The 25,527-nt window shown below is 41.8% G+C and overlaps 2 protein-coding genes across 7 annotated transcripts in view; one reads left to right on the forward strand and one right to left on the reverse strand.

The window, feature by feature from the left end:
• AGBL5 (AGBL carboxypeptidase 5) overlaps nucleotides 1-22,308 on the forward strand; it is a 33,816-nt gene extending 11,508 nt beyond the window's left edge. For 2 of the 4 annotated variants that reach the window (XM_085847148.1, XM_085847146.1), the window contains 8 exons: nucleotides 6,584-6,758; nucleotides 7,119-7,377; nucleotides 14,112-14,563; nucleotides 14,666-14,835; nucleotides 14,960-15,095; nucleotides 16,105-16,289; nucleotides 20,379-20,650; nucleotides 21,202-22,308. In XM_085847148.1, coding sequence (XP_085703274.1) covers nucleotides 6,584-6,758; nucleotides 7,119-7,377; nucleotides 14,112-14,563; nucleotides 14,666-14,835; nucleotides 14,960-15,095; nucleotides 16,105-16,289; nucleotides 20,379-20,650; nucleotides 21,202-21,623 — 2,071 coding nt within the window. In that variant the 3' untranslated portion in view covers nucleotides 21,624-22,308. The remainder of the gene's footprint in view (nucleotides 1-6,583; nucleotides 6,759-7,118; nucleotides 7,378-14,111; nucleotides 14,564-14,665; nucleotides 14,836-14,959; nucleotides 15,096-16,104; nucleotides 16,290-20,378; nucleotides 20,651-21,201) is intronic. The other 2 variants (XM_085847150.1, XM_085847149.1) reach the window with 2 other exon arrangements.
• OST4 (oligosaccharyltransferase complex subunit 4, non-catalytic) overlaps nucleotides 9,466-25,527 on the reverse strand; it is a 22,832-nt gene continuing 6,770 nt past the window's right edge. For 2 of the 3 annotated variants that reach the window (XR_015049522.1, XM_085847151.1), the window contains 2 exons: nucleotides 22,623-22,748; nucleotides 21,937-22,533 (listed from right to left, as the gene is read on the reverse strand). Coding sequence is in view for 1 of the 3 variants with exons in the window: in XM_085847151.1 (XP_085703277.1) it covers nucleotides 22,634-22,747 (114 nt within the window). In the remaining 2 variants the exon portion in view is untranslated. Of the gene's footprint in view, nucleotides 12,945-16,089; nucleotides 16,277-21,936; nucleotides 22,534-22,622; nucleotides 22,749-25,527 lie in introns of those variants that run through there. The other variant, XR_015049521.1, reaches the window with a different exon arrangement.

Raw genomic sequence — 25,527 nt, forward strand, 5'->3', positions numbered from 1 at the left:
TCATTTGGTTGGGCAGCCATATGAGATTTGAAAAAACAGATCTTTACAAATTCTCTTCTTTGAAACCGCTAAATGGATTGATGCAAAACTTCATATGTGTGTGTATATATATATATATATATATATATATATATATATATATATATATATATATATATATATATATATAGGTGATCGACTAACCATGACAAATAAAGTTTGATAAGTAAAACGTGATACGTCACATAGTTTGGCAGCTATATTGGAAATCGAGCTAAAACGTTAAAAAAATCTTCTGTCAAACCATTCCCCCAATGCATGCAAAACTATCAGTCCATCATTGAGTACCCATGGTGATAAAAGGTTAATAACTAAAACATCATCATTTAAGCGGTTGCAGAGAAAATTATTTTTGAAAGGTTTTTTCCCTTCAATCCAATATGGTTGCCAAACCAGGTGACCTATGACATCATTGTGATCACAACTTTCTCCACATGGATAGTGGACCATATATTTCAAATTTTGCATCAATCGGTGAAGTTCTTCCAGAGAAAAACATTTTAAAATGTTTTCTGTCGATCCAATATGGCTGCCAAACCATGTGAACTCCGACGTCATACTCATCAAACTTTATTCCTCGTGGCTCGCAGTTTTGTAAGCGCCCACACAGAAATCACCATTTGCAGTTATAATTGGAGGTTCTTAGGATGGAATAGCCATGAGAAATATAGTTTGATAAAAACGACAAAATAGGATGGCATCGTCATAGCAATGGGCAGCGTGAGACTGCATTGTTATCAGGACAGACGGCGTGGGGCATCGTCATTGGAACGGGTGGTGTGGGATGGCATCATCATTGGCACAGGCATCGTTTGGTACCCGGCATAACTGCTTGCACTTATAAGCGGATGCTCTAGTTGGTATCAATATTGTTTTTTGATTGCATTAATATTATGCTATGATTATTAGTGTTGTTATCACCCTTGCCAAAGGAGAGGGTATTACATTTGGGTCTGTTTGTTTGTTTGTCCGCACAGAACTTTAATGTTTTTCTCTGCAACTGCTTGTCGGATTGAGACAAAATTTTCACCACTGGTGCAACTACTCATGTAGATAATAATTATGATGTCATAGGTCACGTGGTGTGGTAGCCATTTTGGAGAAATGGGAAAACTTTGGACTTCTGTATCTCTGAAACCGCACAAAGGAAAAAAATTGAAACTTGGTACATAGCAAGGACACCTCATGGGGAATAAGTGTGGATTTTTTTTATGACATCATAGGTGCCTTCATTATGATGCCATAATTGCACATGTAGAATGCTATAGTTGATCAGTGTGAAAATTTTTGAGGGTCATCTAGGGATAAAATGGTCCACAGAAAAAAAATTGTTGACGTCATCGGTCATGTGATTCGGCAGCCATATTGTTTAATAAAAAAGCAACCTTCAAAAATCTTCTCTGAAATGGCTGCACAGATCGAGGTGAAATTTTACACGTATGACCCCCTATCCATGAGGAAAAAAAGGCTCACACATGTGAAAAAAAGGCTCACACACAAAAAAGTGATGTCATTGGTCACATGGTTTGGCAGCCATATTGGATTTACCCTAAAACTTAAACAAATCTTCTCCAGAATGGCTGGACAGATCGAGGGGAAGCTTCACACAAATGTTCCCCAAGGCATGGGTGTACAAATTTGTGAAGGAATAATTGATAGGTCACATGGTTTGACAGCCATATTGGATTGAAGAAAATATTAAATGTTTTCTCTGGAACTGCTTAATCAATCGACGTGAAACTTCACTATTATGATTTAGTGGTGATGGGGAATACATGTTTTAAATTTCAACTTGATCGAACACATGTTCTGGCAGCCAGAATTTTAATATTTTTGATATGGGTTCCTTTTTTTATTTTTATTTATTATTATTTAAAAAAAAAATTACTTGGCTGTGCCTGGATGGGTTTAAGGGTAGAGGAGTAGAAGCTGAAATGCAAATCCTATCCAGGTTTCTCAGATGACTTCATCTTTGCTTTTTGCTTGTTTGGGCTCCTTCTAATGACTCCAATGCAGGACTGTACCTATTTTGTCTTCCCTTTGATCAGAATTGAATTTATTTTAATCCCATTCTAATTTCAATTGAATAATAACAACATTAAAAACCATCATGGGTGAGGGTCAAGTGTCCAATCAAAGCGGGGTTGCATAAAAGCGGGACATCTTGGTACCCGATCATCAATGCCAGCAGTTATGAAGTGGCATTTCTAATAATGTCTCTTATTAATTATGTAACACACCAGTACACAAACACTACACAAATGCCACATAAAACAAGTCCTGGTGAGGGTCTGCAATCCCTGATTGCCCTTTTTTTGTTACTTTTGTTATTGGAAGTAACCTTGCAAAAACACCATGATTCGCTATCTTAACACGAATTTCACCCAAGGCAGAAAACCCCCAGGAGTAAGGGGGCAAATAAAGTCGTTGCAACCTCCATCATCTGACCCCTTAGTCCTCCTGTCAAGCTTGGTTGAGATTAGATCGGCAATGACCGAATGCATGGTCAAAATAAATGGTCATCATGGTCAAAAGGACAGACAGAAAGACAGACAGATGCTTTCTTTTTCACTACACTTTTTTTCCTTTTTCTTTTATTGTTCTCTCTCCATTTTATTTTTTAAATCGCTTCGTTTGAGGACATTATTAATTTTCAATAATGCCTAAATGATCTAACCAATAATTATAATGATACAATGAAAAGTATAGTACATGAAACCCTCCAATATTGCACGGATTAGGTTCCTAGAAAATGCCGTGATAGTTGAAACCGCGATCGTGGAAACCAAGGGCCAATGGGAAAGTGGGGGTTCGGTTCCTGGGCTTCGAGAAAATATCGAGGAAGATCGTCAGTCACCATAAATAAACACACATATATATATATATATATATATATATATATATATATATATATATATATATATATATATATATATATGTTGTTGTTCGTCTTTCGGCTGCTCCCGTTAGGGGTCACCACAGCGGGTCATTCGTTATGATCCGCATACTGATTTGGCACAGGTTTTACGCCGGATGCCCTTCCTGACGCAACCCCGGTCGCCTCTTACGACACAGGGATAAGAATTGGGTTTCACCATGATTCCAGGCTGTCCTACACCCTCTCATAGCACGGCCCAGTGCAGAGCTCCTGTCATCAAGCGATCCTCCAACCCAAGCCTCCAAGCAGCCGGATTTCAGGTGCACGCCACTAGTATATATATATATTATATATATATATATATATATATATATATATATATATATATATATATATATATATATATATATATATATATATATATATATATATATATATATATATATATATATATATATATATATATATATATATATATATATATTTATGGTGACTGTCGATCTTCCTCGATATTTTCTTGAAGCCCAGGAACCGAACATTGAAATAAACATGTAAATAAAATAGTGTAAATTAAACAAAAACACATGACTTACCTTTTTAATATATTACAACATAGCGAGGTCGGTGATTGTACACATATTATGTACTCGAACTGTACTCTGCCGTATATACAAAACACAATATTTATCTCGGGATGATGCTGTTAGAGGGAGGAGGGTGGAGTGAAGCGGGGGAAGGGTGAGCTGGGAAACGTGAGTGGGGAAGAAGGGTGAGTGGGTAAGGTGATTCAGCGAATGGAAAAGCAGCATCAACTTTGCAATGAAGGTGCCTGCAGCATTGCCACAACCCACAACGGAGAAGAGCAACATGATCCTTAAATCACCTTACCTTGAACCACGATCTTCCTTGCTTGGGGACCAAGGTATGAGACGACATCATCTTCCATCTCATCGGTGTTAAAAACCTGTTCCGTTATAAATCCCTTCACCTCAATTTGATTCATGAGCTGTGCATGAGAATGTGTCTGAGAACGGGGGTTCGAATTTGGGTATCGGAAATAAACTGTTTGACAATAAGGTTTGAATACGGAGTTGGAAAATGAACCATTTGGAATAAGATTTGAAGGATAATGAAGGTTTACGTATCAGAAAGAGTACAATGGGGAAGATTCTATGGACAATCATTGACCTTGTAATGGTGGATCATACAGATTTTTTCTCCTCGAGCCAAGTGATGTAAAAACTCGATCTTTTCGCCCAACGCCATAACCTTTCTCTGCCTTTTGGTAGAACTAACTTTGCCGACCACTTCACATTTGGGCTCATTAAAAAAAAACGATATGCGAGAAACACGACAAGGCTTGTAATGGGAGGTAATGTGTTCACGCAAGACGCAAACGATAACTCATATCAGCTCAAAAACCACGATTGGTCGAAATGAAATTCCTTGCGAAAGGAATCGGAACACAATTGGTTGCCCGTGATTGGTAGAAACCCGTGATAATAGAACCTGCGATATTGGAGGGTTTCCCGTACGTGGATCCAAGTTATGGTCATCCAGATAGCTCAGATGGCAGATCACTGGTGCAGTTTGCTCGAGGACCTAGATTCAATTCCTGGTTGGACCTGTAATTTTTTCCACATATATTTTGTATACCTGGTATTGGCTTAATGGTGAGGGTGGTGGGCTTGGGATCCCAGGATCTTGAGTTCAAATCCCACATGGCTGTTGAATTAATACCAGGTGTGGTTGACTCTGCCTGTCATCCTTCTGAGGTTGGCAAAATGAATGCCAGCTTGCTGGTATCCTGTGTCGGAGTGGTGACCATTCCAGGATTATGGCCAATAGCCAAGGAGACTGCTTAGGCAGCACCAATGCTCTGCACAGAGTATGGCCCTAATGGATGGATGGAGGGATCCAAATAAACTGGTTATTTTCTTTTCACGAACTGCAAAACAAAACCATTTATTCTTTTGTCCAGGAAGGCAATAGCTCAACTCTTGGGCATGTGGTGGCCTTCACCAAGGTCTTAGTGCTGTCCTTCAGAGCCCTAGCTTGAAATAAAAAGGGGGGCAGCATGCAAGTTAAATTCATAAGGGCTAGTTGTGAGTGGGATGGGGGCATTAGCTCTGAGTTGAAGGGGGAGGGGAGTGGGGGGTTTGCATGATTTATTTATTTATTACCTCTGTCACCAAAGGTGGACGGAGGTTATGTTTTCACCACTGTTTGTCTGTCTGTTTGTTTGTCTATGAGGAGGATAACTCAAAAAGTTATGGATGGATTCCAACAAAACTTGGTGAACAAGTTGGGTGTATGACAAGGATGAATCAATTCAATTTTGATGAAGGTCCGGATCTGGCCTTTCAGTGGGATACAAAACATAAACTGTTCAGCCTGGGATAGGTATGTGCTCTACTGAGTGCCGTTCTAGTTTCCAGATCTCCTTTTTCTTTCTTATGCAGTACAACGCCGTGAGTAGCATCATTGGCTGAGCTGAGAGAGTGTGGGGCTGATGCAACCCCATGCAGGTTAGAGCAGGAATTTTGAACTTGGCCAAGGTGCCAGCGATAGTTTGCCTTATCTTTGTGAATGACACCGTGGGATCTTTAACATCCACCAACAAATTCTGGCAGACAGGATGCCCAGTTTAATGTGCATGTGAGGGATGGCGCACACATTGGTGAATCACCCTGTCTGTGGAATACCATGATGACAGTTTATGGGTCGACCGAGATGCCATCCCAGGCTAGACGGCTCAGGTGAGTGGGGAAAGAAAGAACCAAGGCTTACGGGGGTACTTGCACATACATCACATTAATTGCAAGGTCTAAGCCTGGTGTTGGCTTGGTGGTTTGGGTGGCTGGCTTGGGATCTTTGGGCCCTGAGTTTGAGCCCTGTTTTCCACTGAATTAACACCAGGTGGGGTTGACTCAGTACGTCATCCTTCCGAGGTTGGCAAAATGAGTACCAGTGTACTGGTGTAGGGGCACAGCATCAGCGGCATAGTCATGCCCCAACAAAATGAGAGCTCCCTGGCAGCCAAGCTGCCATACACATGAAGAAGATTGCAAGGACTTTATGAGGCAATGGACAAAATGACACAGCATATGGGATTTTACTTTGGGATTCTCATATTACACACACACACACACCTGCAACCATGTGGCTGCTGGTTGCATCATTGGTTCAGGACACAGCTATGCTGCTGATGCAGTGCCCCTATTACCAGCACACTGGTACTCATTTTGCTAACTTAGGGAGGATGACAGGCTGAGTCAACCCCACCTGATGTTAATTCAGTGGTAGATGGGGCTCAAACTCAGGACCCGAGGATCCCAAGCCATCCATCCTAACCGCGAAGCCAACACCGGGCTTCAGTCTGTTCGTGCTCAGATAGAAACATCATTCCAACCCAGAACATAAAAAGCTTTTCAACGTCGTCGGGGTTTATATTTTCCAAACCTATGAATCAAGGATTTGTTTTCCCATTCTGCAAATTGTTCCAAAATATCTCGTTTTTAATGACTTACTCATTCCTGTACAAGTTTTCGAAAAAGATAAGTTAAAACCACACTTTCTGAAATCGAAGAATATGAGTGTTCAATGAATGTAATAATGTTTTTTTGTTTTTGTCCAATCCAAGGTTAAAGTGATTTGCTTTTTCAGGACTGATACGCGTGGTGTGAATTTGAACCGTGTGTACCTGTCACCCGATCCTGAGCTGCACCCATCTATTTTTGCCGCCAAGACGCTCATCATGCGATACCACACAAACTATTGTCTGTCCACAGTTGCCCTTGGCTTTTCGCTCCATTCAAACAAGTCTCCCCACCTCGGGAAGGTGAATCGACGTTCGTACTGTTACCAACTGCATCATGGATGTTTAACACTCATATACTTGGGTAGGATTCAGAGTTGTGGAAATCCACAGAAATGCATAGCTTCATGGTTTTTCACGTTAAAATCCATCCATTGCAATATTTCATGTCTCGGCACAACGTGTTAAACGTCATCGCTCCAGGTTCTGAGATTATGAATATCAAAATAAGAGTGTGGGATATAAATGCTGAGTTCGTGGAAGGGGTTAACAGAAGACTTTTGTCACTCACTCTCATTCTTTCTGTATGTTTTTTTTTGTGCAAAGAACCAAAATCCGCCAGGTCTGCGGTGGTGTTTATCAGATTCAACGTGTGGCCCCTAGGATCCCTTGCCTGCTCCATCTGGTGAAAAATGCTTTCCGTACACCAGAGCCCGAAAGGAGCCTCCACTGCAGAATGCTCCGTGGAGCTATGTGGGTTGTGTAAAACAGGGTTTGACATGCTGCGGTGTCTCGCTACCCTCCACCAGCTCTGCTCACATGCTTCGGTCTAAAGAACCCCCAGTTGATTTAACGGACTCGGACTCTGCAGCAAGTCCCATAGCTCCAAATCCCAATACTATGGAGATGTGCACCGATTGCGGTAAGTGCAATGTGGTTGACTCTTGCATTATCCCCCAAAAAATTCTGTCCACACAAAAAACCAAATCGATGGACTCATGCCGTGAGCCAGCTTGTCTGTTGATTTGGTTCTCTGTATGTAATCAGTCATTATGCTTCAGTTTATCACCTTAACTCAGATTTCAAAAGCCAATGTGTATCAAACATGCAATGCTCTTGACCAAAAGGCATGAATTTCATGGCTTTGCAGATTCTATACGACATAAGCAAAAACACAATTCTGCATTTAAATGGCCATATGTTTATAAACGGACTTTATTATTGATGGTTTAAGGGCTACGGAGTCTTCTTGGTTTGCTTAATATTCCAATCCAATGTACCATACTCGGTTACAGACGTCGGTGCTGCTGAAGCAGTTTCCTGGTTAGGGTCATGCTGGGCGGTTTGCCGTCCCTCTCCCAGCAGTAGTTAGGGCAGGAATTTAATGGTGCCGAGGATAGCTTGACAACTCTTAGCGAAGGGCACCGTGGGATCTTCAACACCCACCAACTCCTTCTGGCAGACGGGACGTCCAGTTTAACATTCATCTGAGGGTCGGCACACGCACTGATGAATCACCTCGCCGGTGAAACACTGAGATGACAGTTTGAAGCTGGGTCAGGATTCAAACCCAGGCTAAACGGCTTTGAGGCGAGAGTGTGTACCTCCAGTCCATCCTGTCAACCCTTGCATCTTATTAATGGGTATTAAATTGAAGTCCAGTCTCTTGTATCTTATTGGAAAGAAGCCAATCATCGAGATCAAATAACAGTCAAATTGTCCTTTCTCTGCCACGATGTCCAAATTGTCCTGCACGATGCAGATGCAAAATGGATTGTTGGTAGATATTTAGGTCCACTACATGTCTAATGGTCTTTTTATTATCTTGCCAAAACGAAGTTTTTGCAAGATATGTTAGTCAGCTTGTATGTTTTTTGTTTGTTTGTTTGTTTGTTTGTCTGTAATCATGTATAAAAAATTCTACAGAGCACAGTTATCATTGGAAATTTTTGTAACTTTGCATATCAGAGTCCTATAGAGGTCCCTTTCAGCGCACAAAATTTGGAAGGTCAAGGTCAAAGGTCAAGGTCACTTTGTCGCAAATCAGGGGAGTTGACGAAACCCTTATTTTTTGAGTAATTTTGATCGGATCGTCTTCAAACTTCATGGGAATATAGTTCATGGTCTGGCGCTCAGCTGATTAATTTTTGGTGGCGATTGGCCTTGACCTTCATGGTTAGCGCCTCCGGTCAAACATATTTGACCCCAAGGTCAAATTTTCAAGTTTTAGGAACCATATCATGTAATACCTCAAATTGAACACCTCGATGAGTGCTTTCTAGATATGTCAAGCTTGAGACATTATGATGGCATTTGGTGACGTTATGAGGCAAACGCATATTTTTCATGGTTACTCTGTAGAACGATTCTCATCGGAATTTCTCGTAGGCAGATATTCCTCAAGGAGTCGCTCCTGGTGAATAGCAGCTCTGTTCACCTCAGTGTGACCTTAAAGAAGTCACACGTGGTCACCTTTTGGCAAGATACGGGTCACCCTGAGGGTGACATTGGTTTATTATTATTTTTTAATCTACAGTCCACAAGTCTCACCTGCTCTCTGATCATGAAATCTTTTTTTTTTTTTTAAGAAAAGGGAAGAATTTGTTCCTCTGTGAAAAAAACCATGAACTAATTAAGGAATTAGTTCACGTCCGTTCAATCCGCTCATCTGTCTAACCACAAATGCCATTTTATGATCGAGGAAGAACTTATTTTCTATTCATTGTTATATTTTGAACACGAATCGCAAAACGAACCTGTAGTTTAACAATACTCTGACTCCGACTTCATCCCGATCGCACATGCGCAGAGAGGAGTCAGATAATATCTTACTGTGTCTGTCTGCCTGGCAGTCAAACAAAATTGAAAATCATTCCAAACAGGAAACTTACTGTTTTTAACTATGTTATAATGGACACAAACAACAGTTGTGAAGAACTAATGTAACGTATTAAATAAGGTAGTGTAATAGACACTGCGTCGACGGTAAATTCTGGAATTAATTAATTGATTACTTTTGGAGTCTTTATTTTATTAAAATTGAATTACATACTTGAACACTGGAAAACACTAATCACCTTATTCGCACTTCCACAAACATCCAGTTTTGCAGTACATGGGCATGTTAAATAAGGTGGTATATAAGTGCTTCAAAAGCGCTAAGCTTCTGGAATTTTTTAAAATGATTTAAAAAAAAACTATTGTTTCATTAAAATAGATGGAATATATTTGAACACGATGTGGGGTATCGTATTCTATTAGGCCATGGGCTAGATAGGGCCACCGTGCACCCCCCCCACCCCCACCTCCCAACAAAACTATGTTTTTTTGAAGTGTCTGGATATGCTGAATACGAATTTGAATGTTAACATTGAAAATATTGGGATGCACTACCTCTTTTAGCCTCATGAAAAGGGGTACCCTCAAAAATGAATTTTCGTCATTTGTGCCAAAAGCCATTTCCGTACCCAATCAGAATGGCTTCGAGACGACCCATTACACTGTCAGACTACACATATTATGGCTTATATGAAACATAACTTCATGCTGGTTCCATGTATGTGTCTAAAATTAATATATCCAAGAGCTTATATAACATGTTGAGTACATGTACTGTATCGTCTTATTAACTGTTCATTACTGTGTTGTAGAAGTTTCAATAAAGCTTATTTTTAAGGCATTTTTTTCTTCTGCCAAATAGTCCAGAATAAGAATCTGACTTAATTTGTTATCCATATATATATAGTATCCAAATACAATTTATTCCAGATAACATGAACACACATGATGTTATCACTATAAACAACAGAACGGTATTCACAAAATCAAAAGCAGGGTTGGGTTTTAAAAATAAAATAAATTGCTGAGAACATTATTGAGTCCCCCGGTCCCTCTGTATTATTGAGTTCCTCTGTATAGAATTGATTGATGAATTTTGTGTGGACAGTGGCGTGAAAACCGGAAAGCAGGGGGGCCGAAAAACACCTCGATGGATAGGTTATAAGCTGTAGTTGTGCACCTTGACACTGGTTTTTTGACAGACATGAAGATGCGAGGAAAAGAACGGTATTTTTAATCGCGCTAATATATTATATTGCGAGACGCCAACCATGATGATGCTGCTTGTTTAATACACGTTTAAACCTTTAGCCCCTTTTTTCTGTGTTCCCATAACGGCCTTTAACAACAAGAACGATAGCTTCATAGTCCTAGGGGACTCATATGTTCAAAAGAACATACCCTTATATTTCATGTTAATATCGCTGGTATATTCTTTCCCACTCTAAATAATATAATAATGTATTTTACGATACATAGAAAATGTGCTACCTTCATACTTATTTCCCAAATTCTGATTACAAACAATGATTGAAACCAACATTATATTTACATATAGTAGGTAATAACAGTCTGTAACATTGTTCCTTTTACCAAGCGATAACACAGTATATCTTTCATATACATATTTCAAGATATTTCTGTTGATATATTATCATGATCATGCATTTTCATTGTATTCATCAGGTAAGTAACAATATCATGAGATGTTACTGTCATCCATTTCAATCAATGTCAACAGCTAATGGTTCAGCTATGTTCTTCAATCTTGGTCAGACTCCGAGCTGTCACCAGGTGAGTACTCCTGGTCCTCTGGTATGCTGTCATCGTCATCTGATTCATCATCTCCATCATCACTGGTGTTCACTGATTCAGCAATATCTGTCAACTGCTGTGGGAGAACACACCCCTCATACCAGAGAGGCCCCAGTTTTGGTTGGCAAGTGCCCAACCGTGTCCGTCACCAGCATCAGGGATATCAGGGTTGGCAATGTGGGCCTTCTTCCATATCACAACCTGGTAATTCACTCTCCTGATCCCCTGGCTTGCCTTCTGTGTCCTGTAGCATGATGCCATGTGCAGTGTGGATTGAGACCATTCCAGTGAGGTTGTTCAGTAACTGGTCAAAATTATCAAATTCAGAGTGGAAAATGGAAGGGGCCCCTGGTGATCGAATGATTTGCGTTGACAGTAGACTTGATGTTTCAGCAACAGCCTGAGCAAGGGCAGTTTCCAACTCTAGTGAGAATGAGTAGTTTTCTGAGTGTCCCATTCGGTTCAGCAAAGTTATCAATTTTTCGCTCCTGAAAAGGTGACGAAGTGTCATGCATATGAGCATATGCTTCGGGAGTTTCCATTCCCCATTCAATGCTGCACGACAAATATCTTGCCCAATTGAATTCACGCACCTGTGCACTTTCAACGTGTGAGGAGTTGGTTTGCCTGATATCAGGTAATTCAAATTTTTTTCCAATTGTGATGGAATTACAGCTGTCATGATTCCAGGGTCCTAGGCAGATGGAGGCCATTTCAAGTCATCAGCTTTTGCGAAGCTCTCTAGAATCACTTGACGTAGGTAATTTCCAACATCCTGGAACATGTCCCTAGAACCAAGTTCATATGCACATCGAACTGTCACTCATGTCACGGTGAGAGCTGTAGACAATGTAAGACTGGAAGTTGCCTCTTCTGTTTAGTGTGCAGAAGGCCAGTCTGTCCTTGTATTTGTCATGTTTCTCCAGCTTCACTTTGAGGTTTTCTCCACGAAATTTGGGATTGGGGAAGTTGGTGCATTTCAGGTGAGAGATATAAATTTCAGTTAGCTCTGACAGTTTCATCATATTCTTGCTGAAGATGATATCCCTGTCAATTACTTGGCATACAGCACCAAACGCCTCACTGTGTGCCTCTGCTACTTTTATTTGTTGCTCCTTGTCTTCTATGTTTGTACTTCTCCATTTGTCAGCATTTTGTGTGTATTGGACCCTGCAGGATTTGTGGTATTTAGCTTCTGCAGCAAACAAATCATGGCCTCTAATTCTGATCAGCAACTTCTCATCTAATTTGTCCTCAGCAGTTTTGAGCACCGTTGTCCATCCATCAAACTCAAACTGACTTAAGCCCTCAGTAGTCCATGTCCCTTTGACTTTCACTTTCTTCTGTTCCATCGAGTGGCAGAATATACAATCGGGTGAGAATAGTACCTTGTCACCAGCTGAGCCCCTCTGACTTAACTTGGAACATGATGGTTCAGATGGATCATAATGACTGGAAAGCCGATTGAGATTCATAGTGAATCTTTGGTAACATTCTCTGTGATATCCATCACCTTCAGTAATGGTGATTGGTATGAGGTCACAGGGAGAAGTCATTCAGTGAACAGATTCTAATGGCTGAGACGATCTCCTGTCACGTATGTCCTTCAACCTGGAAAGTCTTTCATCGGATTCTGCACTTATTGATAATTCCACGAGAGGTCCATACTGAAGCCCAGGGATGTGTATGATGCACCTGGATTTTGGCCTTGTCCCTTGGCCTCCACTGCCACCATCCTTCGAGTGTTTTGTTGGGGGGGCCTTCTTTCTCTTGACGTTCTGATGAGTGCATTGGGTTAGACATCACTTTGCATGATTGCACTCAGCCTCTGTGAGTCTGCAAATAGATAAGAAAGCCAACATTAAATAAAATTAAAATGTCATATCTGTGATTAAATTTAAAATTGATAGTTATTTTGCTATTCATAATTGACTTAAGTGATTGTCTTTGACCGAAAAGAGAAAACTTAACTACATATTTGATGTTAATGTCAAAATAAATGAATTGTGTCTTAACTAACCTGTTGGCTTCAATGTAAATGATGGGAATAATTCTTAAGTAATCTGCAAATGAATATTTGTTGTTGAAGTTCCTTGAGGGGGAGGTGTCTGTACTACTGCTCCAATGGCCTTATTCTGCACATTAAAAATATAATTATGTGGAGGAAAAAAAATTCACACAATACCAATTTCCATATGGATATCTTTGTTCATGAGAAATCAAGCTTTCTCTTCAGCACCAAGTCATTTCTGTGTCAGGTATTGACCTCGATGGAGGCTCTGGTCACAGTTAAACAAACACAATGAGATTAACCATATGCAATTTAGGATGTGATAACATTGCAGGTATCCAAGATATTGGACCCATTTTGGCATCAAGTGGAATGCAGTTGGCATTGGCATGTCACCTCATGGTTATTTAGCAGGATATATAACAAGAAACAGGATAAAATAAGCTTTATTGAAAACTCTACAACACAGTAATGGGCAGTTAATAAGATGATACAGTACATGTACTCAACATGTTATATAAGCTCTTGGATATATTAATTTGACACATACATGGAACCAGCATGAGATTATGTTTCATATAAGCCATAATATGTGTAGTCTGACAGTGTAATGGGTCGTCTAATCAGACGACAGTGTAATCGTCTGACAGTGTAATCAGAAAGCCATTCTGATTGGGTACGGAAATCGCTTTTGGCACAAATGATGAAAATTAATTTTTGAGGGTACCCCTTTTCATGAGGCTAAAAGAGGTAGTGCATCCCAATATTTTCAATGTTACCATTCAAATTCGTATTCAGCATATCCAGACACTTCAAAAAAAACATAGTTTTGTTGGGAGGTGGGGGGGGGGTGCACGGTGGCCCTATCTAGCCCATGGCCTATATGACCTTTCTAATTTGAAGGTAAATGAGTATTTTCACCTCCTCCCACTTTTTTGGGTTCCTCGATTGGAAATGCTGCATGTTTTTTTTTATTCTATTCACGGTTGTAGTGTGTGAAATGCAGCACGACGAAAGACTTGAAGGATTAGACCCTGAAAGGTTCTCTCATCCTGACTTGTCTGCGCTTCTGGATGAATGTTCAAGCAGCATCTTAAACCCCCTCGGTCCACAGACATCTCAGCCTCCTGCCAGCCCCACATGCGAGGAGCCATGCAGAACCATAGCTTCGCAGACATTGCTCGAAGTCGAAGATGATGGGACGGTAAGGGATTCTACTGTGGACCTTTCGCTGACAAATAAACGGTGTCAGTGCCAGACCAGCACATTTTGCGAGAATGCAGGGCACAGTGATTGTAAAGTCCTCACCCTCTTGGTCAAGGAGCCAGACACGGAGGACGTTTCTCAGGACAGCGGCCTGGCCTTTTACGTTGATCTCCACGGGCATGCATCGAAACGCGGCTGCTTCATGTACGGAAACTGCTTACCGAATGATGCCGACCAGGTCTGTAACACCCACACTACCAACCAAACGGCATCAGCCACCGGTTCATCCAAAAGCGTCCAGCGTGTGAAGTCATGTCTCCTCATTTGTCTGTACTCACAGGTGGAGAGCATGCTTTTTCCCAAGTTAATTTCCATGAACACTGCACATTTTGATTTCCCTGCCTGCAACTTCTCGGAGAGGAATATGTACGCAAGGGACAAAAGAGATGGGCAGTCAAAGGAAGGCAGCGGCAGAGTGGCCATCTACAAAGCCACCAGCATCACACACAGGCAAGGAGATGTAACGCGGTCTGCCCAACCAGATATCAAAAAAAGTCTCACTATTTTTGTGTTGAATAAAGATATTTCATTGATTAAACAATTGTAATGATCCTCACTCTTGTGCTCCACTTAGTTACACAATGGAATGTAACTATAACTGTGGGCGCAGCATTGGCTGTGTTCCTCCTGCTTCTTATGACGACGGCCGTGCAACACCTCCTCCAGCACCCACCTTCCCACCCAGGTTCACACCTGAGATATATGAACAGGTGTGTGTGTATATGTGTGTGACCGAGACAGCGAGAGAGCACACACACCATGGAAAACTCGTGCTGTGCCGAGGTGTTTTTATCCCCATACTTTTTGAAAAAAAAAATGGGGGGATATTGTGATCAGCTCTGTCTGTCTGTCTGCCCATCATGCAATCTCCGCCTAAACAGTTGTGGAGTTCACCAAACTCAGTTATGATCACCACATGACAAGAATATGCAAGAGCAGTATCATTTTGGCCCTGTCCCCTGGGGTGGGGTCAAAAGGTCAAATACCAAAAAATGCAATTACAGGCACATTTTCAACCAGTTTTTAATTAAACTTTGTATATGCACTCAACATTAGGGGACACATGAAAGAATTCTGATCTTTTAGATTTGACCCCCCGATTCCTGTCCCAGGGGTGGAGACTTCGGGTCACAGGGGTCAAAACGGTGGGGGGGGGATTTAACTCAAAATTTGATATTGCGTCGTTCCTGGTGGAACTTTTTGGCATCTTTCAACTGTGCTTTCGGTGAGAAGCGTAGGAATTTCTGATGGCACACCATTGACTTCACTCAAGTTTTTCATTTGTTTTAATTAATATTAGATTAATGACCATCTACCGGTAGTTGTGTTATACAATACTCTAACATGCCAAATGGAATCAAAGAAAAGAAAGCAAAAATATGTAATTTTAGTTGAGCATTGATAGGACATCGAATCTAAACAGCCTCAGTTTATATCGTTATGGTGAGAGCAGAGTAAATAAATAAACAAAATCGACCAAGTTTTCCATGAAAATCTGCCAAAGAGCCATGCATGCCTGTCTGCATAAAAGTTTTGCCGAACTTTTTCAAATTGGAATATTTGAAATGTATCTTGCACATTAAAAACAATACATCATTGCGACTCATTGAAAGGTTGCCTTTCATTTCCAGAAATGCTTAGTTTACAGCTTTGCTTTAACATCATGGGCCTCGCCAATACACTGCAACCACCTTTCCCACATACCATGTTCGCTTCCAGGTGGGGCGAGCCATGGCCATTGCTGTACTCGACCTGTATGGGTGCAACCCATGGCCTCGGCTTATCCTCTCCGAGCACACCAACCTTGCCAATCTGCGCTCCTGGCTGCTCAAACGCGTCCGTTCCTGGCGTGCCAATGCCGCTGCCGCAGCAGCAGCGAAGCTCATGCCACCTGGAGCAGCACGGTACAAGTTGCTTGTGTTGATGAAACTATTAAACAGCATCTTTGATTGCTTTCTCTCCGATTATATGTATGTTTTAGAACACCCCCATTTTTCCAGTTTTTACTGAAATCTAAGCAGTTCAAGTCCATTGAATAACCTGAAATGGTAAAAAGCTAAGCGGTAAACTGCCAGAGGTTAAAAAAAAAAGTTTAGGTTACCAAAAACTGAAAAATAATGTAAATTTCAGAGTTGTTAAAAAAGGCCCTTTTCTGGGAACAAGTAATGGATTAGCAACTGCAGCTGTTCTGCAGCAATGGAAGTAAATTAAGCCTTGAACGTTGATGCAAACAATTACTACAGGTGTCCCAACTTTTGTTGATTAGTTACAAACCCTCTTTCTGTATAAAAGCAATGTTGGAAAAGATTGTGTTGTCACACACGCTGAAGCATTATTTGGACAATATTGCACTGCAGGAAGTAGTATTTTGCTATCATAATGGTGAGAAAAAGACAATTAACAAAGGAAGACAGACACCATGATAACCCTTAAAAGTATACGTCTTTCCTTTGGAGAAATTGCAAAAGAAGCCAAGGTGTCAGTGAGTACAGTTTCCTACACCATCAAAAGGCACTTGGAAACTGGAGGAAACTCTGACAGGAAGAGGTCTGAGAGACCCAAAGCCACAACACAATCAGAAGATAAGTTTCTGAGAGTCAACAGCTTGCATGATAGGTGGCTCACAGGACAGCAGCTTCAAACACAGCTTAACACTCAAAGTAAGGAAGTCTCAGTTTCAACTGTGAAGAGAAGACTTCGAGCTGCAGGTTTGACAGGTCGAGTGGCAGTAAGAAAGCCATTGCTAAGATGGCAATATTTGAAAAAGAGGCTTGCTTGGGTTTTGAAGCACCACCAGTGGACAACTGAAAACTGGAAGAAGGTCTTATGGACCAATGAATCAAAATTTGAAATTTTAGGTTCATCAGGCAGGGTTTTTGTATGCTGTCAAATAGGCGAAAGGATGGTTCCTCAGTGTGTTACACCAACTGTCAAACATGGAAGAGGAAGCGTGATGATCTGGGGCTCTTGCTGGATCCAGAGTTGGCGACTTGCATAGAGTGACTGGCACCCTGAACCAAAATGGCTACCACAGCTTTTTGCAGCGCCATGCAATACCCTCTGGTGTACGCCTACTTGGTCAGGGGTTCATCCTACAGCAAGATAACGACCCAAAACATACCTCCAGGCGATGCCAGAACTACCTTAGAAGAAAAGAACAAGATGGTGGGCTTCAAATCTTGGAATGGCCAGCACAGTCTCCAGACTTAAACCCCAACGAGCTAGTTTGGGATGAACTGGACAGAAGGGTGAAAGCAAAGCAACCTACAAGTGCAACACATTTGTGGGAACTTCTGCAACAGTGTTGGGAAGAACTTTCCGAACAATATTTGATTTCCATTGTGGAAAGAATGCCATGAGTATGTTCGGCTGTTATATCTGCAAAAGGTGGCTACTTTGATGAGTCAAAAATTTAGATTAAATTTTGTTCAACAAAACGATTCCATGATTTCTTTTTTATCTGCAATTGTTTATTTGTTCTATGCTTTAATTTCAGAGTACATTGAAACATTAAACTGCTTAAATTTCAGTAAAAACTGGAAAAATGGGGATGTTCTAAAACTTTAGAGCGGTTGTGATATATATATATATATATATATATATATATATATATATATATATATATATATATATATATATATATATATATATATATATTATATATTATATCCTCATTTTCGTTGTTTAAGGCCTTGTCACACCTTGATGATTTCGCCAGCGTATGCAAACGTATGAAAAATGTGTCTAAAACGCTGGCACACGTGGAATACGTTATGGGTAAGTTTGGTACACGTCGTAGTACGCTGGCATACGTCGTAGTACGCCGAGCTGTCGACAAATTTTAACATGCTTGAAATTTTTCGACGTATGCCAGCGAACGACTCACACGTTCCGCATACGCTGGCGATAAGTTGTGGGCACGTTACGCGATCATTGACACACGTCATTTGTAAGTTACTCATAAGTCGAAACACGTCGAGGTAATGTTTAGCGTCAGTGTTCCAGACTCCATGGGTTTTTTTTTTCTTCGGCATGACGGTGATGTTGACACTTCGATTTTTAGTGCGGTAATAATATAATATAATTAATAGGCTGCCGCTCAACGACTTAAATCATAACCGCACTAGAAATCGAAGTGTCAACATCACCGTCATGCCGAAGAAAAAAAAAATAATGGAGTCTGGAACACTGATGAGTTCCTCCTGTGTGAACCCCATTTTTATATACCAATTCCCCTAAACGCTGCCAATACGCCATTATACGGTAGCTGTAAGTTAGTACCACGTTCAGTAAGTTCTGTGGTCGTCCGGAAGACGTCAAATACATATACATACATCAATGTGCGTTGGAGATACGTTACACATAGGCTCAAAGCACGTTACTCATCGGTTAGAAATAAGTTTCGGGTACGCTAAACATTACCTCGACGTGTTTCGACTTATGAGTAACTTACAAGTAACGTGTGTTAACGATTACGTAACGTGCCTACAACTTATGCCAGCGTATGCGGAACGTGTGCGTCATAGGCTGGATACATCGAAAAATTTTCAACATGCTGAAAATTTGTCGACGTACTAGGCGTACTACGACTTGTGCCAGTGTGCTTCAGCGTGCTCTTAACGTATACAAAACTTACCCATAACGTATTCGACGTGTGCCAGCGGCTTGACACTTCGTTGTCTAGTGCGGTTATGATTTGAATCGTCGAGCCGCAGCCTTTTAATAGGCTACGCCACATGATCGTCGGTGATACGCTGCCACGCGCTATGCATAAGTTAGACTATCGTTGGGCATAGGTTGTGAACGCCGACAACACGCTCAGCATTCGTTGGTATAAGTTATCTATATGTTATCGAAACGTTCTGTGTACATTAGTAATATGTTATGCATACGTCCAACTCGTTATGAATACGTCCAAAACTGTAAAAAACATCAATAGTTCAGCGTAAGCCAGCGGTTTACATACATTTTGATACCTTGCCATACGCTGGCTGAAACGTCAAGGTGTGACAGGGCCTTTAACAATTATCCAACGTGCAGAAGCTTGCAGGTGCTGCAACACTTTTTTTCAAATGATTTGCCTATTTCTAATAAGTACAAGTTGTTTCTTTAATCCCAGATGTCTGGAAAACAACCCCCTCCCTCTCAATTCTTATAATGAATGAAAAACTTCCCCTAGAAAATATTTTGCATGATAGTTTTAAATGACACTTGCACATCAAACCAAATTGTTTTTGGATTTTGAGAACCAAATTCATATCTTTTGTGATGAATTGATACAATCAGCTCTCTGAACAAGGCCCAGGCTGGCGGGATGGCCTGGAGGTATGCACACTTGCCGTCTAAGCTGTCTGTCGATCTAGCTTGGATTTGAATCTCGACCCAGCTGTAATGTCATCCCGTGTTTCACAGGCAGGGTGATTCAGGTGTGTGTGCCGTCCCTAGGATGGACGTTAAACTGGGCGTCTCGCCTGCCGGCAGAGTTAGTGGACATTAAAGATCCCAAGGTGTCCTTTGTGAATATTAGGCGACTATCACCAGCACCCTGAACAAATTTCAAATTCCTGCCCTGACTTGAAGGGCAGTGCATCAGCAGCACAGCCACACTCTCTCAACCAGTGATGCTACCCCCCCCCCCCCAAGCCTTGTGCTGCATACACAAGAAGGGCCCATGATATTTCAATCGGCAAGGCGTGGGTCGTATCTGATCAACATGAAACAGATTTTCTGCTTGATTCATAAACCTCAAATGTATAGGTCGCAAGTTTGTACAACTATCAGTTAAGGAGAGTTGAAAGTGAGAAGAAAATTTGGAAAATGAATCTCCAACTGGATGATTATTGAGCACAAATGAGGCAATAACCCTTTGAGGTAGTGTTTATTGCATAGTGGTAAATATTTAATCATCCACTGCAAGCTCCTCTGGGAAATATCTTGAGCATGCACGATTGAACAGCTGAAGAAAGGAAACGATTGTGGTGTCTTGTACACAGCAGACTTGGGAATTCCACCTCTGAGGGATGCCTGTCCAAGATGCGTGAAACGGGTGGTGCTGGAAGCAGTAACACAAGTAGTGCTTCAAACTCTCCACAACGTTGGCTTCGTGGCTCACCCAGCCTTCCCGTGGCTCTTGGATCGCCAAAGTTGGCCAAAGCTCGAGCCGGCTATGGATCGCCACCCAAGTCTCTTCGTGGGATGTCAGAACAGCAAACATCCGGTTTGAGCCCAGAAAAGAGTGGGCCGAGGCGGTTCACCTCACTGAAGGGTAAGAACATGAACTTGAATCCTTTCACTGCAAATGCTGCCCTTGTAAATCTTTTTACCCAGCGATTTAGCACTTATCCCCGACCAAACTTTTGTATTTTCAGCTCCCTATGGAATTTAACATTTTATTGCAGCGTTGTTAAATTTTTGGGGCTGATGGGATGGACTAGAGGTATGCACACTCACCTCTAAGCTGTCTAGCCTGGGTTTGAATCCCGACATAGATAAAAACTGTCATTACCAGCATTTCACAGGCAAGCTGATTCATTAATGTGTGTGCCGTCTCTCGGATGGATGTAAAACCAGTGTCCACTTTGCTGGCATTAGTTGGTGGACTTTAAAGATCCCACGGTGTCCTTCCCGAAGAGTAGGTGAGCTATCCCCGGCACCATGGTCAAATTCCAAATTCCTGCTCAACTTCTTAGTTGAACGTCAGGCCGGGCTAGCCGATTCGTGAACCACTTGGATCAAGATTCCGCCTGGCCACCCCCACACCTCGGAATAAGTGGCCATTAAAGTTTTAAATAATGTTTGCTGTTTATTTTTCATTAGATGGTCGGGTGAAAGACAAACGCCGGCAGAACTTGAAGGTAGCTATGAGTATTCGTGGAGAAAGTGGCTCAACTGCCATCCCTGGCCAGTCCCCAAGCACTGCCAGCCGACGCTCCTCAGATTCCCCTCGTCACGTTGTGCGTGCTCCACCCTCAGTCATCCTCTCTCTGCCAAAAGCATCACGCTATGGACACCTCTCCACACAGTCTGGCCTCGTCCCCTGCCGGAGCAGAGTCACCCGGCCTCTCACTTCCCGCAGTCTGCTGGCCTCACATCCACTCCTCTCCCCACCTTTGTTGCCTTTACCCAAGGCCAGCCTGCTACACAAGGCCCTGAAGAAGGGATTGTCGCAATTTCACTGCCCAAGCGGTTCCCCACCACCTCCAGGTTTTGGAACCTGTACCATGACTTACAACTCCTGAGCCATTTGGTTTTCTTGGCCAAATAAAATCAAGAGATCTGCACGTTGACTCCAGTAGAATTGCACAATAAATGTTGTTCAAGTGTTGCAAACACTTTAAATACATTCATAAAATACACCATTTTGGAAAAGGAGGTTTCCATAGAGGCATTTTATACTTTACAAATTTAACAAAAACTTTGAATGAGAGTTAATATCTCATATATATATATATATATATATATATATATATATATATATATATATATATATATATATATATATATATATAATAGTCATTTTAAAATTCCGTATAAAACACGTGACGTCACCAATTGATGGAAAGAATGGCTTTTTTATTTTCTATTGATTAACTGTATGACAGGACCGAATGTTGGTATTTAACATAATTGTACATTTTCAAGTCAACCATCTGGAACAGCAGTGGTCCCACCCTCGTAAGGTATCTGGCTGCGATTCCTTGTTGTGTATTTGGGGCATACACCCATTTGTCGGTTTTCAATCCATCCTCAAAAACGATTTCAGCAACAGATGATCGTACTAAAAATAAATGTCAGTTTGAATCACCGTTATCACTTGCGAAACCCATGCGTTTGCAACGCCAATGATATCTTTTTTTTTCTTTTTAAACCAAGTCGATTTTATTGGCATGTTGATACAATGAATAAATTCATTCATTTAGCACATTTGATACTCTTGTTCACTACTTCTTGAAGGCAGATTTACAAAGCCTGTTATTGTGGAAAACTCCACTTACAACGTGGTACGGTCATTTGGTTATTGGGTGTGTGTGTTAACTGGTCGGTGAGATTGCAAGCTCTCCAAATAGTGTCCAGCGCTGGATCCATAATCGACCCTCATGAAAGGCGGGGGGGGGGGAGGGCGATGTTTGTTGCCGGCATCATTTACACCTGCAACATAAAATTATGGACGTGAAATGATGGATATACAGTGTGTAAAGGAATATATTTGAATAACCTTTGCAGGTTGTGAATTCTACCTCTGCTTTGGTCAATCTTGCTTCTTTGGATTATTTACAGCTACATAGTGATACAGCACAACCAGCAGAAAGAGGGAAACACCAAGGACGTTCGCGAAGATTGCCAGCTGTACGTCGGTAATCATCCTACGCACAGAAGAAGAAAAAAAAAAACAAAACAAAAACTTAATAGGATCAGAACAACATATTTGAAAAGGGAAATGAAAAGAAAAAGACATCAGACTGAGGAGTAAAACCTTTATGAATAAACTGCTCCTACATATATATATATATATATATATATATATATATATATATATATATATATATATATATATTTTTTTTTAATCCATCAACAAGAACAAGAGAATCAAATGTCATTCCCAAATTAGACAAAGAGGCCAATATGAATGCTTATTTGACTCAAACTAGAGACCAAGAATAAATTAGGAACAAGGGGAACTAAAATTAAATGTAAAAATGGCCTGGATCATCGTCAGTAGTGTGTGGTTGTTGCCCAGCAAGGAGCGAGGACGTGCCTGTGCCGAGTGAGGACATACCACCTGAGGTGTGTGGAGCTGCACCCACAGGGATGTGTAGGGAAGTGTTGAGACGTTGCTCTGAGTCATAGGATTAGCACGTTTCCAAGTTGAATCCCGACGTTTCCAAGTATTTTCGGCTTCTGAACACTTGGAAACTATTGTCAACTCGGTGCCTGTGGGATGCGAATTGGCATCCGTGGCATAGGGGTAAAAAGAGGAGCACATAGCCCCAGAAATATAGTAGGCCAATGAGGGTCGGCAAGAGCCACGATTGGTGAAAAAGAACGGATTTTGTTTTTCTTTCGGTGCGGAGAGTCACGGTCAGCTGGCCGCTCATGGCAAAAAAACAGAAGGCATGGTACATTGGAGCAGGAGGTTCATGGCCGAAAACCCATACTAACCTGTTGGTGGTCGAGTGTTGGCAACTAAACTGGCTCCCTGGTGTGGAGGGTGTAGATATGGACACTCAGCAGAATTAAATTCAAGACCTGCCAAAAGGTAGAGGAGTTCCTTGTGAGCCAACGGCCATCCATATCTGGTGCCAACTGTGTCTACGGCTGTCCTCCTACAGTTGGTTACCTTCCCTAGGAGGTTGGTGGCAGGATTTGCACTCCGGACACCACAAAGCACTTCACTCTGCAATACACAGTGTAGTGTGTGTCGGAGTGATGCTGAAGTGTCGTCCACCAGACAACGGTCTCCTCGGGTTAACCTGAGGCGGTCCCTTCGGGTAGGTGCCTGGAATGTCCTATCCCTAAGGGTGGGCCAGGCATCTGCCTGGGGGATGGCGACGCGCTGTGGCGCATGCTCCCAATGTATGTATGGATATAATTGCATAAAGTCACCCAGAATAAGCAACTTTCAAAATGACAATCCACCCCATAATGCTCAGCATGCATACGCAGAAAGCCCTTGCAACAGTCCATCGGGGCAGCTGAACGTATATCGTGCATGACAGATGAGGAATTTTGCATGAAACAACTCACAAAGCTTCGGAAAGAAGCCAAAAACACTTGGAAACATACTTGCGAGAAAGGGGTGTACCTCTACACAACAAAAAATTTGGAGAACTTCTTGAACAACTTGTCCAAAAAGTTGATATCTTTCAGCCCATCAACAAAAACTTCTGATGATGTGGGTCCGTGGATGGGTGTGCGTTCCACTCGACATCCCCGATCATCCCTGCCAGTGAATGGACTTTGAACTTTGCGGGATTACCTCGTGTAAACATGGTAGGATTCGTAATTTATTTAATTGACGTCTGCAATCGGAAAGCGGATGTAGTCATTACCAACATCCAGGTAGACTTCCGAGAGGGAGACACCATTTCTGGTGTACTTGCTTAACACCAATGGGATGGTCATATCTGGGGCTCGTCGAAGTACAGCGAAAATTTAAAATGACTAGTACGTGCCCGTCGTACGTGCAAAAAAAAAAAAAAAAATTCAAACCGTGAGCCAGAAACAACCACACAGGCCGTTCCTTCGCTCTCGAGTGCCCGTACGTGCGTGGCCGTACGTGCAAACCCCAAAAAAAACTTTCAAACCACGAGCCAGAAACAACCACACAGGCCGTTCCTTCGCTCTCATAAACGACGACTGGATTGGGGCATTGTGTTTATCTATAAATGCGCATAAGAAATCGAGAAATTATTGGAATACAGCAAGTCATCACTATCCGGAAGTGGTGTGTGCCCGTACGGAATGTTCACATGCATTCCACGAATTATCGCTTGCATTAAAGTAACAACTGCTGTGATACTTACACACAGAGTTAATTAAAATCAAAATTAAAATCAAGTTTACCTCCCTGTCTTTGCTTGCCATGACATTCACTGTCATTGACCATTGCCACTCCTACGCCACGGTAACTAAGGCGCCTTTCCCCATCGTAACCGGCACGGCCCGTGACGTCATCGTCGGCCGGTCGCGCACCGGCCTACGCGAAGTTATGCGAAGGAACGGCCTGTGTGGTTGTCGTTTCTGGCTCGCGGTTTGAATTTTTTTTTTTTTTGCACGTACGGCCATGCATGTACGGGCACGTGGGAGTGAAGGAACGGCCTGTGTGGTTGTTTCTGTCACGCGGTTTGAAAGTTTTTTTTTTGTTTGTTTGTGTGTACGTACGGCCACGCACCTACGGGCACGCACTCATACTTCAAATGTTAAATAAATAAATTCTTTAAAAATCATGATGTCTATTTACTTCTGTCATGGCTCTGTAGTTGTGGTGAATCTTTCTGCTACAGTCTGGTTCAATTTTGGACTGGAAGAGCAAGGTTACAACTCGAACTCCCGAGGGTAATTGTCACCAATTGGGATTGGAGAGGCCGTGTGTGTGTGTGTGTGTGTGTGTGTGTGTGTGTGTGTGTGTGTGTGTGTGTGTGT

This window comes from Eptatretus burgeri, chromosome 11 (assembly GCF_056783735.1).
Source record: "Eptatretus burgeri isolate ZD-2024b chromosome 11, Ebu_testis_v1, whole genome shotgun sequence".
Classification (NCBI taxonomy): domain Eukaryota; kingdom Metazoa; phylum Chordata; class Myxini; order Myxiniformes; family Myxinidae; genus Eptatretus; species Eptatretus burgeri.